This window comes from Gymnodraco acuticeps, unplaced genomic scaffold (genome assembly GCF_902827175.1).
Source record: "Gymnodraco acuticeps unplaced genomic scaffold, fGymAcu1.1, whole genome shotgun sequence".
NCBI classification, from domain to species: domain Eukaryota; kingdom Metazoa; phylum Chordata; class Actinopteri; order Perciformes; family Bathydraconidae; genus Gymnodraco; species Gymnodraco acuticeps.
In genome coordinates, this window is record NW_022991934.1 from 592,841 (window position 1) to 611,681 (window position 18,841).

An 18,841-nucleotide genomic window follows, 5' to 3' on the forward strand; every position below is an offset into this window, starting at 1 on the left:
GTTTAAGACCCCTTTGTGCTTTCACGATTGGTTGCTGATACAAAGGAAATGACCATATTTGGATCCAATGAGATTGTGCAGGAGAGACACAGCTTTCCAACGATATCTCTGTTGCCATGGTGCACACAGCGGTCGCGGTACTTTATGTTAGGTTAGAATGCTAACTTTTGGTGAATTTAGGAGAAATCTACAGACGCAAATAGACTATAACTATAGTAAAATAAACACTTAAATGTGTATTTTGCACGTTTTCCTTCCAAAAGCCTGAAAGAAAACATGTTATGGAATCAAAGCAAAATCTCAAAATTGACCAGTACTTGAAAAACGATGTTTTTGCCTGCCGTGTCTCGCCTTAAATGGCTTTAGCCGTTTTAGAGGGGGAGTCCCGTTTTGGACTAGATTAGTCTAAAAGCGGGTCCATTGTACAGTTGAGATCATCGCCCAAAATCAAATGGTGCGAGTTTAGGTCAGGTAATAATGATATCACCTTTCCCATGAACGCTTCATCATCCCAGTTGGGCGCATATAGATTGGCGAGAACAACATTGACATTATTGAGGGAACATGGCACATGGCGTCATTTGCGACCTGGCTCAGAAGACCGCAACAAAAAGGAGACACAACATGTCAACGGGTAGAAAAAGGTGTTTATTTGCACAAACAAGTCAAATTAAATACTGTGTATACTCATCAGAGCCGGGTGCCTGCAGGAGAAAATCAGAGAGAGCACAGAGAGGAGCAGAGAGGCTCTAAATAGCTGTAGGACACCAGACCCAGGTGCCTCCCTACTCCCTACTACACCCTCTCTACTGATGCACCCACAGGGGCATCACATTAACCATAATCAACATTTGACCCAGAGTTAGCATGGGGCCTATTTAATGGAAAGCAGGAGAAAAGAACAACAAAAATAAAAATAAATAAAAATAAACATACAGTAGGACCTAACACCCAAATTCCCCCCAAAAAATGCTCTCAAAAAGGAGAGCCAAACACATATTCCCTTTCCTAAGCTTGTTCCTAAAAGGAGAACTAGCAGCAGGACTCCAACAAATATGTCACTTCCGTATGACATTAACCTATATTCTAACTAATGTTCCTGAGCAGACAGGCCTCCTATTTCTACAATTGGTCTGACATGTAGAGTAAACAGTCAAGTGTAAACAGTCAAAAAAGTAATGGTTCCTAGCAATGCTAGTTTCCCCCGGACCATGCCCCTTTAACACCGGAAGTGGCCACAGTAAACATCAACAGAGGAAAGCTAGTGCACATGCTGGATAACAACATCCATCAATACCTCACGGTGGTTCCATATCAGGATATCTAAATACAAACAGACTCAGGTTAAACATCACTTCACCGTTTCCAGAGATGTCCGTTTGTGAGTGTTTATTTTCCGTACATTCAGTCCAGAGAAAGTCCGTGCTCCACAGACTCCCACTACTCGGGCGGGACAATGTGTTGGTTGTAGAAGTCCTGGGCTTTTTGCGGACAGTCAAAGTAGTAATCGTCATTTCTGAATGAAACATGAAGACGAGCTGGGTGCAACAGGCGGAATTGTTGTCCTTTCTGGTAAAGAGAATTCTTGATGGGGTTGAACGCAGCTCGCTTTTTGGCTAGGACGGTGCGGATATCAGGATACACTCTCAACTCGGTGCCGCCGTAATCCAGCTTGTGTTGTCTGGCCTATTTTAAGACTGCCTATTTTTCCTGGAAATGGAGGAATTTGACAAATGAAGGGCCGAGGTTTCCCCGTGTTGTTGGAGTCTCCCGGTCTGGGACCAAGGGAACGGTGGGCTCGTTCTATCTCCGGAGGACTGCTGAGAACACCGGGACCCGTCACCTCCATTAGCAAGTCAGACACAAACTTTGTCGGGTCCTGACCCCTCTCGCGCCCCGCGGGTATGTTTATTATCCTCAAGTTGGACCGCCTGGACCGGTTTTCAAGGTCGTCCACCCGCTCCTGGAGTGTGGTGATTTGGGACTGTAGGGACTGAACAGCAGCTTCCATCACGGTGAGCTTCCTAAAGTTTCACCCACCACTACTTCGGTTTTGTCGAGACGGCTGTTGAACGATGCCACTTGTTGTCCCAGTGAGTTTACCGACCACTCCAGGGAATCCATTGATTCTTGTATCAGTCTAGCCATGTCGGATTTGAAGCTATCACTTTGTTTGCTGAGAGAGCCTCCAGGTCCCCCCTGGTAACCGGGCAAGCAGCAGCCATGTTAGCTGTTAGTGTTAGTGTGGTCGCAGCTCTGGTTGTTTGTGTGGTTGATGTCGATGGCTGTTTCTGTTTCCCTTTAGTGATTACTACATAGTTCCCTTAAATATGAGCGTGGTTTGAATCGGTTACCAAATCGGCTTGGAAAGGTATATAGAAACGTTTTTCAGGAGCCCTCCACACACACGTCTGCTCACTCCCTCATCAAACCGGAAGCCGCAAAATGCTGTGGATTTCTATGAGCAGAGCATGCAGTTTAAACTTAGACTCTAAATGCACTTTTTCAGAGGCAGCATGAGAGCCTGTGGAGGATGATTCACCCAGCTCCGGTTCCCATTATGACCACAGCAGCTTTACTGCTAGCATGAAACACGTCACAGCTCTCTGCCATGTTCATCATGTCAGGTTTATATCATAACAAGGAAACAATTATGCAACAGACTAAATTATTAACCTGTTAAGCTCCGAGCCTGTTTTTCAGGTCTCAGGCTCGAAAATGACATTCCCAGAACAAATGACCATATCTTCCCTTCTAAAAGGGTTAAATTAACAATCTTTTTTCTCAAAGCAAGGTTACACCTGTGAGTTGGATGTAGAAGTGTCAGAATCAATATAGATGTTTTTATTTTAAAGTCAATTCAGATTGAACACAGTAAAAACAATTAAATTATTGTGTCCGTCCAAAAAAAGAAAATTACTTATAGTGAAAACCACCCTTGAATGATGAGATGGTAGACTAAAAGCTTTAGGAATCCAAACTACAACATATAATAAGTACCCTGTATCAAGATCTATGCAAAAAAAGTGAAATTTGACCTTTTTAGAGAGATTTAGCAAAAAAAACCCACTTCAGGGGTCATTTGGGTAGATTTGACCTCTGGCCCCCCTTGCTCGATTTTGCTGATTGACATCTCTTTCTAACCATCAGAGCCAATGGAATCGAGGGGAACTCCCACATACTCCTTATTTGGTGATGTGTGTGTGTGAGACTGCCGCATAGCCAAGACCGGAAGCTGCGATAACTCTGGTGGCTACCATTAGCAGCTAACTTTTACTCTCCGATTTTTACATAAAAATGGAATTATGGATTATAAATTAAAAAAATTATTACACAGAAACATTATCAACCTATGGATTAACCGATTTAGGCGCGTTTTTTCTCGTTTTAATGCCATTGAAAAAGTATTTTGATCAGATTGACAGCTACGGTGAGACGATCTCCCGTAAAAGCTCCGTAAAGGTACGTGTTGTGATGTCTGTGTTTGCTTCCCCTGTCGCGAGTTCGGATCACTCAGTGATGATACTATATACCTAAATAATCTGTGGAACCTCAGCTTTAATCGGATATCTTATATGTGCAGCTACGATAAGTAATAAGGGTATCTTTTATCTTGAGTTCTGTGCCAAAGTGCGTTAGCATTTTTCGCTCAGGGGTCATTTAGATGCTTCTTATGAGATTATTCCCGTTAATCTGGTATAACACATTAATAGGTTCTTAAATATTAAGATCCCCTGAAACACAGTGTCGTGAAAAAACAAAAAGGACCCGCCGAGGAGGACCTTGGGGCTTAACAGGTTTAAACAGATGTAGTAGTTTTTTTCTAGTATAGTTAAAGGAGGGAACAGAAGAGTGGGAGGCGGGAGGTAGGAATGGATCAATAGCTGTTTGGTTGCTGAGAGAAAAGGCGTGGTGGAGAGAGGCCTCTGATGTCTAATAACTGTTTCCCCGCTGTAACACTGATACTGGACACAGGAACATGACCCACACATGCACTTGGTGAAACAGATTAAACACAATACATGTTCAAGGTACTCATGCTTGACTTCTAAAGAGGTTTCACTGAATCAAACACCACTTTTATTTTTAAGCAAAAGACATTATACAAATGTCTGGGTGCTGTTAGCTGCTCAGCAGGAAGTAGACAATGGTTTATTTGAACTGTTACACACTTGCCAGGATGATCAGAGGAGTGAGAGTGAGGTTTTGAGGTTTCAAAGAAGCTCATCACTGTATTGGTACTGTCGTGCAATATGTCAAATTAATTAGTTTTCATAGGAGGTGGAAGGAATGTACCACCACGGTCACGGACCATTTAATGAACGCTTAAAATATATCTCCTATAGCATTTATAACCTGTTCAGTTTAGTCCTGTGCCAAATGGCATCTCCCATATTTAATTTTTCTCCCTAGGTTTTTTTCTGCCTTTGTCCACGTGGAGAGTTATGGAGGCTGTGCCAACATCTATAGATGAAGATTCACACATAATTATTCAAGAGACGCCCAGTGTGAGTGGTCTTTGTCAATATCATACAAACATACAGTTAATATGTCTTTATAATATAAAAAAAATTCTAAATATAATATGATATTTTTATAATTCTTTATATGTATTAAAATGTAAGAGGATGTTACGCAGAGCCTCGACATCACATCCGGGAAATAATTTCAGTACATTTTGGAGTACAAATCAGATTCTCAAACCATCCGGACCCCTGGTAATACTAATAAGGATGTTAGCAGCTTTTAAATTATGATACTAAATCATTTGCTGCCATTCCCTTCCTTTTTTCCCAATGCAGCAAAAGTATGCACATTTTACATTTAGGTCGGGACCATCCAGTTCGAGTTGAGTAACCTTAACTTTATTATGAAAACCCTTTAAAGCAGGGGTAGCCAACACGGTGCCCGCGGGCACTTAGTCGCCAAGCAAATCCAAAATGTATAAAATACACAAAACAAAAAAGGAAATGTAAGTGAAAGTGAAAAGTGGTGAATGATGTGGCGAGTATTTTAGATAATAAGAAGAGTTGTGCAGCTCTATTTATTGACCTTTCAAAAGCATTTGACACCGTCGATCATCACATCTTAAAGCAGAGGCTAGCCAGTATTGGCATATCCAGCCATGCAGTGGGGTGGTTTGTAAACTACCTCTCTGAAAGGTCCCAATGTGTTCATTTTGATGGGCTGTCTTCCGAGTGGTCGAACATTGCTAATGGTGTTCCCCAAAGTTCTGTTTTAGGTCCACTTTTATTCTCCATCTACATCAACAGTTTAGGTGAAAATGTGGATGAAGCTACTTTACATTTTTACGCGGATGATACCGTGATGTACTGTGCAGGTTCCTCCATTAAGCTCCTGTCACACTGTCCCGAAATTGACACCCGATGGACACACAAATATGGAATTGTGAATTTCGCACGAAGATGGCCCCGAACCACACACGAAGGCAACATTTACATTACATTTAAGATAGGGGTGTAACGGTTCACAGAAGTCACGGTTCGGTTCATACCTCGGTTTGGGGGTCACGGTTCGGTACGGGTTCGGTACAACAAGGAAAAGCAAAACAAAGTCCCAAATGCATTTTTTTTAACAGTAGTGCAAGTTTTGGTATGAAAATAAGGAACTCTAACATTTGGAATCATTAACTGTATTACACAGTTAAAAACAAACCACACACTCAGATGGCCATATTATTTATATTGGCTGATGTCAAACAAAAAGGTTAAATAAGCTGTACAACTAAAAAGAATGTCTTGAAAATATTTAAATAAATAATAAGAAAGTGTTTCAATCACGATCAATAAAAGGCAATACAGAACTGTATAACATCTCCTGATGTCAAAATATAAAATAAATACAATGATAAATATAAAACAAAATAAAATCTGTACCTTTAGGAGCAATGTCTAACATGTGTAATTAACTTGTGAGTGTGCCATTATGCCTAAATAAAGGTACTCAAGCTTTACTCTATTTTCAAGTTTTTCTTCAAAAAGATGAGTTTGTCTACGTTGTCAGTAGTGAGGGCAGATCTGTTGGTGGTAACTATGTCACCTGCCGTCGAGAAAACCCTCTCGCTGGGGACTGAGACTGACTCGGATGTGATTGAGCATGTTTGACGTGTTACCACTAGCATACCGCACCACTGTCGAACAACGCCGACACACCGTCCTCGTCCGATCCACAACTCGCACCCCATCATTGTTGTAGTCCACAGGGAACCCGAAATGTTCCCACACAGCTGATTTAAAAGAAGCAGGTGGGTCTTCTAGCTCCTGTGTGTTGTGTGAACTCGCCATAGCTACTAACTTTTCTTCTTCATGTATTGTGTTCGTTTTGTTGTGTTTTGTTCTTGTTCTTCATTTGTTATTTACGGGCGGCTGGCTTTTAGGCGCAATACCGCCCCCTGGATTATATATAGTGTAATACTGCCCTGAGTGACAGACTTTTTTCCCACTCGTAAAAAAAGGCGTATTCGCCGTGTGACTGCATGTTTCGAACCGTAACGTCCGAACCGTGACGTCCGAACCGTGACGTCCGAACCGTGACGGTACAGGACGAATACGGATACCGTTACACCCCTAATTTAAGACATACAACTGCAACGAAAGTCACACAAACACTTATGTTAAAGTACTATGATACTGTACTGATATCTTCAGACTTTGTTCTTTACTTTATCCGTCTTTATATGTAGAAAATATTACGTTTTCTCCGTAATGTTGTTTCCATAACAACAACAACTTCCTGTCAACTGTCCTGCAAAATAATATATTTTATCCTTTTCAGTTTCACAGAACACAAATTGGGTTATTTACATAATATATTTACATGATTTTGTTGTGCAATAAAACAACCCGATGGACACACGATAAAGGAAATGTTCAAATTTGGCTCTGATCGTAGCAACATCGGGCCATTCGTGAGGGCATCTTAAGCCATCGTATGATCGCTGGTGGAGTTTCTCAGGTTCCGGCAGCAACTTCGTGAGCGGTGGCAAAATCTTTGGCATGCCAAAAAATTGCCGAAGGACATTGCGAAGGTTCATTTTCGTGTTGAATTCGTGTGTCAATTTTGCCCTTCGTAAGACCATCGTGAGGGCATCTTGTTATCATCGGTGCCATCGGGCATTCACCCCGATCAGAGTGAGGGTGAATGCACCGATGATAACACGAAGATGACACGACTTGACAAGATGCCCTCACGAGTGCCTTACAAAGTTTTCCGCTCACGAAGTTGCTGCCGGAGCCTGAGAAACTCCACCGGCAGTCATACGTTGGCTTAAGATGCCCTCACGAATGGCCCGATGTTGCTACGATCACAGCCGAATTTGAACATTTCCTTTATCGTGTGTCCATCGGGTGTCAATTTCGGGACAGTGTGACAGGGGCTTTAAGGAGGCTGGTGTTAAATTACAGGCTGTTTTTAACATTATTCAGACTCAGCTCTCTGAGCTAAAGCTTATTTTAAATGTTGATAAAACCAAGGTAATGCTCTTTTCTAAAGCTAAAAAGACACCAGAGCATGTTTTAGATATTGTAACTACACAAGGAATACAAATTGAAGTGGTTACCTGTTACAAATACCTTGGTATCTGGCTTGATGATTGTCTCACTTTTAAACTTCATGTCAATAACCTGCTTAAAAAGCTGAGGGTTAAGCTAGGTTTCTTCTACAGGAACAAGTCCTGTTTCTCGCTTGAGGCCAGGAAAAGGCTAGTCACTGTGACCTTTTTACCTGTGCTGGACTATGGTGATTTGATGTATATGAATGCACCTGCCAATTGCCTGGTCAAGTTAGATGCTGCGTATCACAGTGCACTAAGATTTGTGACAAACTGTAAAGCATTAACCCATCACTGTACCCTGTATGCAAGGGCTGGTTTGCTTTCACTAACTGTACGGAGGCTCAGTCACTGGTACATCTTTATATACAAAGCCATGTTAGGGAAACTTCCATCTTATATCTGCTCCCTGATCTCACGGAAAATTGTAAGTGGCTACTGCCTGAGATCGCATGCTGTGGTTTTATTAAATGTGCAAACTGCTAGGATTGTCTTAGGGAAGACAGCTTTTAGATGCGCAGCTCCTCTGTCTTGGAATAGTCTGCAAATGAAATGGAAACTGAACAATCTGGTGCCACTAAATGTTTTTAAAGCTCGGTTGGATGCTACTCAATCGGAAGCTATTGGTACCTGTTTATGTGGATAATTATGTAAATGATGCTGTATGATGTCCTTTTGTTGTTCTATTTATGTTTTTATGTTTCATGTGGAACTACTTGAGCAGGTCTCCCTTGGAAAAGAGATCAATGATCTCAATGGGATTTATCTGTATAAATAAAGGTTTGAAATTAAATGAAATGTAATTAAAGGAATCTACCCTATGCATAAACTAAACCTAAATCATAGCGAACTATATCTACTTACTACAACTCTATATCTATCTAACACCCCTCCTCCCCCCACCCCCACAATGAATATCGACCAATCACGTTCTTGCTTGATTTGCTGGACCAGCGTTGCAGCCGGGAAGAAAAGCAATGGGGAGCGGCAGCTCACCGTGATTTTCCTTCTGGCAGATTCTACACAACACATCAGCCCCATTGAACAGCCTATCATGCTAGCCTATACAACACATGAGGGGCAGAGTTTTACTCTGTGTGTTGCAACTTGCTTATATATTTATTGCACTTGACGCACACACACGCATCGCCTAATTTCCACTGGGGACAGGGGGGACATGTCCCCCGCACTTTTCAAAATCCCATTTGTGTCCCCCCACTTTACAAATATGTTTATTATTATTTTTTAACGCAAGCCGTCATCGCCACGGAGGAGCACACAGCCTCTGTGAGCGAGCGAGACAGAGGGAGAGAGCGAGCGAGAGAACTAGGGAGGGAGAGAGCGAGAGAGCTAGGGAGAGCACATTTAATATAGATAAAGTAAGAAATCATTCCAGTGTGTACTATAGGACAGTAAAAAAAACTAAAAACTGTTTAAAAGGGGAGTGATTAGTAAAATATGCATAAATAAAAAGAAAGAATGCTAACTAGGCGACATAAGATATGAATAAACCAGTTTAAATGATTTGTTATTGGTTGTGATCATATTCTAAAGATGTTTGGATTATTGAAAAGTATACAGCTCCCTTTCATCTAAGTGTTGAGAGCTGTATCCATAAATTCATTTTGTGCTCAAAGTGCACCAGATTGATGCTTTTCACTTCAACATTTTAAAAAACTCTTCCCGGGGGTGCATGCCCCCGGACCCCCCTAGAGGAGGTGAGGACCCCCCTAGAGGAGGTGAGGCCCGTCCACCCCCAAATAAAGCAGGTTAAAATAATTCAATTGAATACTTGTTCTTTTAGTAAACACTGAAAACGGGTCCCACAGACCCAAACAGCACACAAAGGTTAAAGGTAAGCATATAATAATGTTAAAATGTGCTAAATATATACACTGCAATAGACTAAAAAGAGGAGTAAAAGTAGCCCCCGACTTGTTTTATTTTTTTAAAGTAGCCCTCGCCCTAAAAAAGGTTGGTGACCCCTGCTTGAAAGGTTATTAAAAACCGCATTACGTGTTTTGGCGGAATATGATTGGTGGATTTGTCGAGAGGAGTGACGGCTGTCTCATTTCCTGCCGCTGAGGGACCCGGCTGTGTCCTCTTCTTCAGAGCGGCCATCCATCAGGGTTGGACGGCTCTCGTCTGTCTTTGCCAAAACTGTGATGAGTAAAACTCAGACTGGATTTCTCATTAGAAACCTTTTAGCTGTAAACAGTAACAGGCTCTTGATCTTTTTAGATTTTAGCAAAGCTATTTAAAGATCTTAAAAACACCACTTACACATTAGTGATGAACATACAGAAGATCTAATAGGATTAGAAAGAGCAGAGTGAATTTGGTGTTGAATCATCCAAATAATATAAGTTGAACATTAATATTATAGATCATGGTGTAACATAGTATCGGGAACCTATATCGAACAATCGACTAACTACGAATGGAAGATCAGTCTCCTGTAAACCATAAGGAAGAGGCTGGGGTTTGGATAGTTAGTATCTCCCACTTTAGAAGGGTTGATGGCTGTTTTATTGACAAGCCTGACTTCTCCCTCTGGACCAGTGGTGTAGTGGGCGTTGGACGCGGGGGTACGCTGTACCCCCACTTATTTGGAGCATGATATTTTTTTTAATAGTCTAATAAATATTAAATGATTGCCAGTGTTATCAGTTGAAGTGTGTATTTGTTGTAATAATGACAAAAACATAATACATTTCACAGTAATTATAATACAAAATAAAAACGATTTCCTTAAAAAATTATGATTCGTCATCACGCTGGTGACCCCGCGGCGAGCTGGGGGTGTGTCAGTGACACCCGATTTTGCGGCAGCTCTTTCCCTCAAAAACGCTAACGAAAAAGCTCTATAATGGCAGGCAAACATTTTTTACTTGACTTATTTTCTAAAAAGAATATAATTCACAAGAAGAAAGAGGCTAGCAGCACCGAAGCTACAAGTGAAGCTGCTACTAGACTAGTACTACATCATCACAAGAGCCGCCTAAAGACGTGGATAATGCTAGTGTTAACATTAACTGCCAGGGATGCAAACTCATCAGGTATGAAAAAGGTGACAAGGATCCGAGCCCCCGACCCCACGGAATATCAGTTTTAAAATGAGGAATAACAGAGGATTTTAGCAGTCAGAACAACTAAAGCAGCAGTGTTAATAATAACAGAAATGCTAAAGAGTCACATCTAATATAAATATATAAAAGCATTTATTTTAATTGTGTAGCAGTCAGTTTATAATTTTGGCAGCACTGTTGAGCATTTTGAAAATGTATTTTCATGCCTCTGTGCAAGGCTTAGCTTTCTATCTTTATGGCATCTGGTGTAAAGTAACTACATTCATAAACTCAACAAGTACTATACTTGGGTACAATTTTTAGATACTTGTACTTTATTTAAGTATTTCAATGTTTTGCTACTTTGTTCTTCTTCTCCTCTACAGTTCAGAGGTAAATGGTGTACTTTGACTCCACTACATGTATTAATACCTTTAGTTACTTCACAGATGTGGATGAATGATGTGAAATATAATCAAGTGTTAAATCAGACTTTAGTTCCACCTGGAGTAAATCCACCAGCTACCCTGCAGTATACGAAGTCATTCAAACTAGCTGCACCTTTACCAGCTTTGAGAACACTTTCATGATCAATCATTATAAAACATATCATACTGTATATAATATTCTGAAATGGACCAATCTGCACAATCACTACTTTTACTGTCGCTACTTTCACTATATTTTGATGATAATACTTTTCTACTTTTACTTGAGTAACATTTTGAATGCAGTACTTTTACTGTAACAGTGTGCTGTCTAAGACGCTGTATTACTCCAGCCAGCAGGTGGTGCTGTTGCTTTTAGTTTCTTCTTCTTTTGTTAGTACCAGCCAATGGGAAAGACTTACATTAAAAACATAGGAAGTGATACCCACATGTGAGTCGTGGTTGAAAGGGACAGAGAGGAGAAACTTGTTTGAATCTGCATCCATCCTTCTTTGCTATGTTGTTGAAAGCATTGCTTGTAAGTATTTTTGGCTTTTGTACGTATTCTTAAGAGGATATCAACGATTATTTTGAGGTTTCAATGTTTAAGTTCATTGATGTTTGATGTATGGTTAGCACATGTTTTGTAGTGTGTATTACACAGCACTTTTGCATGTAAACATTTGATATGCATATTTTGTGATGTTTGTGAAGTAATTAACCGTTGTATTATATATTTCTGCATCACAGCTAAGTATCTAATTTCAATGTATATTGTGTTTCTTTTAGTTTTACTCTGTTGACTTGTGGATGTAAACATCTTATTAAAGAAGATAAACGCTTGCCACTTGTCGAGGAGTTATCTTTCTGCATATCTGTGCTCATAACGACAGTGAGGGCAGAACAGTCAAAAAGCAGATTCGTCTACATCATCAAAGTATCAGGTGGATACACACGTCAGTCTTCCCTAAGAAACTAAACATGTCTCAGCCATGAGATAATGAATCAGTCCACACTCACGCATCAAAATCATCAAAGGGTTCCAGTAAGTCATCTGCCAGCTTGGCTGCGGTCAATGCACGGGCTAGAGCGGAGGCAGCACGAGCCAGAGCGGCCTATGCTCAAAAGGAAATCGAATTGAGAGTAAAACAAGCAGAACACAGAGTGGAAGAAACACGTCTGGAGGCTACATTGGAAGCGCTTAATCAGGAACCCGATGCAGAGGCAGCTCTCACTGAAGCTAATGTGTACAAGGCTGCGGCAAGCGAAATAGAAGAAGACCGCATAAGCGTTCGCTTCCCACAGACATTTCACCCATTAAAACGCACAAGCGAGTATGTGAATGACCAATTTCTCCAAAATGAGAAATCAACTCCACATGCAGCCCTGAAGCCTAACGAGGCTCCAACGGACTCCACATTTAACCAACTCAAGCAGGAAGTTGAAATGCCTGTCCCGAGATCTCCATACACGTTGCTGCCTTGCAAGAACAATGCAAACGACAGAGCATCTCAGCTACCTAAGAGCTTTGCAGTGCATGAACAACCACAATGGTCAAGTCCTCTGATTCACCCACAAGAAACCTCAAGTATTTCTGACCTTCCCAGATTTCTAGCTAGATGTGAGTTGCTCACTGGAGGTCTTACAAGGTTTAGCGACAAGCCAGGTGGGCCACTGGGCATGGAAATCCTCATTTGAAAATGTCATCCAAGGTCTACATCTAACAGCTAGTGAAGAGCTTGAAGTGGTTAGGCGACAAATCCTCACAACATGCAAAACGCCTCAGAGCAGTGCATATTAACTACCCTTCCCTCGGTCTGAACAAAGTGTGGGAGAGACTTCAAGAGTGTTATGGATCTCCTGAGGCCTTAGAAAAGGCTATGTTTGATAGGCTAGAACAGTTCCCCAGAATTACCAACAAGGAGCCTCATCTGCTACGGGACCTTGGTGACCTACTGTTAGAGATTGACTCTGCTAAGAGCGAAGGACACATATCAGGATTGCTGTACCTCGACACGGCACGTGGAATCCATCCCATAGTGGATGAACTTTCATTTGGCCTGCAAGAGAAATGGATGACGCACGGAACGAGATACAAACGCGATTATTCTGTGTCATTCCCTCCATTTTCGGTCTTTGCTACCTTCATTAAAGATGAGGCCAAAATGAGAAATGACCCCAGTTTCATGTCTATGGTTCCACCCACCTTCACGACCTTCAAAGCAGACAAGCATCTGGAAAAACACGACAAATCAAAAATGCCTATCACAGTCCACAGAACAGAAGTGGTTAGCTCCGAACAAACGCCAAGTGCTGAAAAAACCATTACAGACCCAAGCAAAGAGTGTCCCATCCACAAAAAACCTCATCCACTCAAAAAATGCAGGTTATTCCGGGAGAAGTCTCTGGAAGAACGGAAGGCTTATCTGAGACAAAATCAGATATGTTTCCGATGCTGTGTTTCTTCCAGCCATCAAGCAAAGAACTGTAAGATGGAAATCCACTGTTCAGAATGTGAAAGTAATTCACATATCAGTGCTCTCCACGCTGGTCCTGCACCATGGGCGACACACAGGTTTGCAGGACCTGCCTTTGATCACGGCGGGGAGCAAGGCTCAGCTTCACCCATTGCCACCTCTACATGCACACAGGTGTGTGGAAATAAGATCGGTGGACACTCATGTGCCAAGATTTGCCTCGTTGTCTATCCAAAGGATCACTATGACAAGCGACTCAGAGCTTATGCTATCTTGGACGATCAGAGCAACAGGTCTCTGGCTAGATCTTCCTTCTTCGATATCTTTGGGATCGACATAAACTCTACTCCATACACTCTTAAGACATGTGCAGGTGTTTCAAAGGTGACTGGGAGAAGAGCGAGTAATTTCATAGTGGAATCAACAGATGGCCAATCCAGTCTGGCTTTGCCCACGCTTATCGAATGTGACATGCTTCCTGACAATCAAAATGAAATACCAACTCCTGAAGCCGCTCACTATCATCCACATCTCAAGGACGTTGCTACAGAGATCCCAGCATTCGATCCCAAGGCTGATATTCTGTTGCTACTTGGAAGAGATGTTATTCAGACCCACAAGGTGCTCGAGCAGCGCAACGGGCCCCTAAATGCTCCATTCGCACAGAAGTTAGCTCTGGGGTGGGTTATTGTTGGTGATGTCTGTCTTGGCGGGGCTCACAACCCCGGACATGTAAATGTTCTCAAGACAAACATCTTGGAAAATGGAAGACCAAGCTACTTCCTTCCATGTCAAAACAGCATGCAGGTAAAGGAAAGTTTTGATTGCCAAGACCGCGACAGGATGGACTCTAAGGCAGACACCATGGGAGATACAGTCTTTCAGTCTACTAGCGCAGACGAGAAACCTGCCTACTCCATAGAAGAAAGAACCTTCCTGCAGATAATGGAGAAGGAAGTCTACCAAGACGACTCAAGCAGCTTGGTGGCTCCGTTGCCCTTCTGCTCTCCAAGACCACGTCTCCCCAACAACAAACAGCAAGCCAGTCAACGCCTCTTCTCAGTTTGTTGCACGCTGAAGAAGCAACCTGAAACAAGACAACACTTTGTGGACTTTATGGAAAATATATTTGTCAGCGGTCATGCAGAACTGGCACCCCCACTCAAAGAACATGAGGAATGCTGGTATCTTCCCTTCTTTGGGGTTTATCACCCTCATAAGCTAGAACAAATCAGGGTGGTCTTCGACTCGAGCGCTCAACACCACGGAGTGTCTTTAAATTATGTCCTTCTCACAGGCCCTAATCTCAACAACAGCCCGCTGGGTGTGCTTATGCGGTTCCGCGAAGAGCGAGTGGCAGTAACTACTGAGATCAAGCAGATGTTCCATTGCTTCTTGGTACGAGAAGATCACAGGAACTTCTTACGCTTCCTTTGGCACCGGAACAACGACTTGGAGCAACCCATAGTGGAGTATCGCATGAGAGTGCACGTCTTCGGGAACAGTCCATCACCTGCCGTGGCAAACTACGCGCTCAGAAAGGCATCCAAAGACCAAGAAGGAAGTGACTTTCAATCGAAACAACTAGTTGAGCGTCACTTCTATGTTGACGATGGTCTCATCTCATTTCCATCGGAAAATGAGGCCGTTGCAGCTCTCAAGGCGGCCCAAGAAACGCTAGCTGCATCCAACTTAAAGCTGCACAAGATAGCTTTTAACAGCATCGAAGTGATGAAAGCCTTTCCAAAAGAGGATCTTGCAAAAGGCTTAAAAGACCTCAATGTTGAAGCAGACTTTCCACCCATGTTACGAAGACTAGGAATAAGCTGGGACGTTACAACTGACGAGTTCACCTTCCATGTGTCCAGGGCAGTGAAACCTTACACTCGCAGAGGGGTGTTATCGACCATAAATAGCCTCTACGACCCGCTTGGTTTTGCAGCTCCAGTCAGCATTAAAGGTAGAGCCCTGCTAAGAGAGCTTACAACGGAGGCCTGCGAGTGGGAGGAACCCCTTCCTGAAAAGAAGCTTACAGACTGGTGTGAGTGGAAAGACTCTATCAAAGATCTGGAACACGTCCGCATTCCAAGGACATACACTGCCATCTCCCTGAGCAGTTCAACACACAGGGAGCTTTCTGTGATGCCTCTACAAAAGCCATAGCAGCTGTAGCCTACATTAAAGTATCAGATGCAGAAGGCAAAAGTAAACTTGGATTTCTGTTCGGCAAGGCTAAGCTTGCGCCGCAACCAGAGGTGACAATCCCCAGACTCAAACTTTGTGGGGCTGTTTTGGCGGTGGAAATTGCAGACAAGCTATCAGAGGAGATGGATGTCCAGTTTCATTCTCTGCGGTTCTTCACCGACAGTAAAGTTGTCCTCGGTTACATTCGCAATGAATCCAGAAGGTTCTATGTCTACGTAAGCAACCGTGTGCAGAGAATCAGAAAACATCCCTACCAGAACAATGGAGCTATGTTCCCACAGACGCAAACCCGGCCGACATTGGTTCAAGGTCTATTCCTGCGAACGCCTTGATGTCCAGCATGTGGCTAAAGGGTCCAGACTTCCTGTTGAAGCCAAAACAGAAGGAGGGAGATACCGAACCATCCTTTGACCTGGTGAACCCAGAGTCTGACCCTGACATCCGTCCTCCTGTGACGTCTTGTGCCACTCGGGTTGTGGAGTCTTCCTTGGATCCGAGTCGTTTCAAATCATTCTCAACCTGGAGATCGCTTGTGAGAACTATAGCAAGGCTGATCTACATACCCAGGTCTTTCAAGCGAGAAAGAAATAAGAGCAAATGTCAGGGTTGGCACATATGCAAAGGTCTCTGCCCAGAAGATCTCGCCAGGGCCAAGGAAATCATCATACGCAGTCTTCAATGCAAGGCCTTCCCCGAAGTGTTTGCATGCATACAAGCAGGAAAAGAGACCCCCAAACAGAGCCAGCTCACAAGGTTGTCTCCTTACCTGGACTATGCAGGTTGCCTCAGAGTCGGCGGTCGTTTGTCAAAAGCTGATATTGTAAGTGACGAGAGAAACCCACTTATCATTCCTCATGGTCAACACCTGACTACTCTACTTATCAGACACTACCACCAATAAGTCCAGCATCAAGGGCGCCACTTCACAGAGGGTGCGGTGAGGTCAGCTGGCCTATGGGTTATTGGCGGAAAGCGGAGTATAAGTTCCATAATTCACAGCTGTGTGACCTGTCGCAAGCTTCGATGGAAAACCGAAACACAGAAGATGGCTGACCTTCCCACGGAGCGCCTAAGCACCAGCCCACCATTCTCCTACGTTGGAGTAGATGTTTTCGGGCCTTGGACAGTAACTGCTCGATGTACTCGTGGAGGCTGCGCCAACAGTAAACGGTGGGCAGTCATTTTTAGCTGTATGAGTGTCAGAGCCATACACATTGAAGTGATCGAGTCAATGGAGTCTTCCAGTTTCATCAACGCGTTGCGGCGATTCATCTCCATCCGCGGCCCAGTAAAGCAGTTGAGGTCTGACTGTGGGACCAACTTCCTAGGCGCATGTAAAGAGTTTGGTATCGACTCAAGACACTGCAAGACTTCTTGAGTGACAAAGGATGCATATGGGTGTTTAACCCACCTCACGCTTCACACATGGGTGGTAGCTGGGAGCGCATGATCGGCGTGACAAGACGTATACTCGACTCAATGCTTATGGGCATTCCATCCCGGCAGCTGACCCATGAAGCGCTATCCACTTTCTTGGCAGAGGTGACAGCCATTGTGAACACAAGACCTCTCATCCCAGTGTCCACCGACCCAAGCTTTCCTATCATCTTAACACCAGCTACCCTCCTAACCCAGAAGGTTGGCATTCCATCAATACCTCCTGGTGACTTCAAAGACAGTGACCTCTACAAACGCCAGTGGAAGCAGGTGCAACATCTCGCATACGCTTTCTGGCATCGTTGGAAAAACCAATACCTCTCTACCCTACAAGGCCGAAGGAAATGGCAATCGGAGAGACCTAACCTGCAAGAAGAGGACCTCGTGCTGCTGAAGGACAGTCAGGTCCATCGGAATCAATGGCCAATGGGCATGGTGGTCAAAACCTTCCCCAGCCACAACGGACAGGTCAGGAAGATAGAAGTCAAGGTTGCCTCTGGAGGAACATAGAAGGTTTTCTTGAGGCCCATAACGTACACTCCTTCCAAAACACTAATGATAAGAACAATCAAAAGAAAATGTTATTGTGACATCTCTTAGATGTCAAGCGGGGAGTGTGCTGTCTAAGACGCTGTCTTACTCCAGCCAGCAGGTGGTGCTGTTGCTTTTTTTTCTTCTTCTTTTGTTAGTACCAGCCAATGGGAAAGACTTACATTAAAAACATAGGACGTGATACCCACATGTGAGTCGTGGTTGAAAGGGACAGAGAGGAGAAACTTGTTTGAATCTGCATCCATCCTTCTTTGCTATGTTGTTGAAAGCATTGCTTGTAAGTATTTTTGGCTTTTGTACATATTCTTAAGAGGATATCAACGATTATTTTGAGGTTTCAATGTTTAAGTTCATTGATGTTTGATGTATGGTTAGCACATGTTTTGTAGTGTGTATTACACAGCACTTTTGCATGTAAACATTTGATATGCATATTTTGTTATGTTTGTGACATAATTAACCGTTGTATTATATATTTCTGCATCACAGCTAAGTATCTCATTTCAATGTATATTGTGTTTCTTTCAGTTTTACTCTGTTGACTTGTGGATGTAAACATCTTATTAAAGAAGATAAACGCTTGCCACTTGTCGAGGAGTTATCTGTCTGCATATCTGTGCTCATAACGACAGTGAGGGCAGAACACAGAGTATTCCTACACTCTGGCACTTCTACTTTTACTCAAGTACAAGACCTGAGTACTTCTACTTTTACTCAAGTACAAGATCTGAGTACTTCTACTTTTACTGTCGCTACTTTAACTATATTTTGATGATAATACTTTTGTACTTTTATTTGAGGAGCATTTTGATTGCAGGATTGTTCCTACACTCTGGTACTTCTACTTTTACTCAAAACTGAGTACTTCTAATTTTACTCAAGTACAAGATTTGAGTACTTCTACTTTTACTCAAGTACAAGATCCGAGTACTTCTACTTTTACTCTAGTACAAGATCGGAGTACTTCTACTTTTACTCTAGTACAAGATCGGAGTACTTCTTCTTTTAATCAAGTACAATATCTGAGTAGGCCTACTTCTACTTGTAATCAAGTACAATATCTGAGTGCCTCTAATTTTACTCAAGTACAAGATCTATACTTAT

At 42.7% G+C, this 18,841-nt stretch overlaps 2 protein-coding genes across 3 annotated transcripts in view; both read left to right on the forward strand.

Moving 5' to 3' along the window:
- cacna1ba (calcium channel, voltage-dependent, N type, alpha 1B subunit, a) overlaps positions 1-18,841 on the forward strand; it is a 331,900-nt gene that overhangs the window by 86,811 nt on the left and 226,248 nt on the right.
- Positions 11,424-18,355, forward strand: LOC117535741. Of its 2 annotated transcripts, XR_004567454.1 has the most exons (3): positions 11,424-11,604; positions 11,856-18,014; positions 18,266-18,355. XR_004567454.1 is itself a non-coding variant. In XM_034200276.1 (2 exons), exon 2 carries the CDS (start codon positions 12,947-12,949, stop codon positions 15,704-15,706), a length of 2,760 nt encoding a protein of 919 aa, XP_034056167.1. In that variant the 5' UTR covers positions 11,424-11,604; positions 11,856-12,946; the 3' UTR covers positions 15,707-18,163. The 2 variants fall into 2 exon arrangements, 1 of the variants encoding a protein (XP_034056167.1); XM_034200276.1 differs by lacking the exon at positions 18,266-18,355 and having other exon boundaries at positions 11,856-18,163.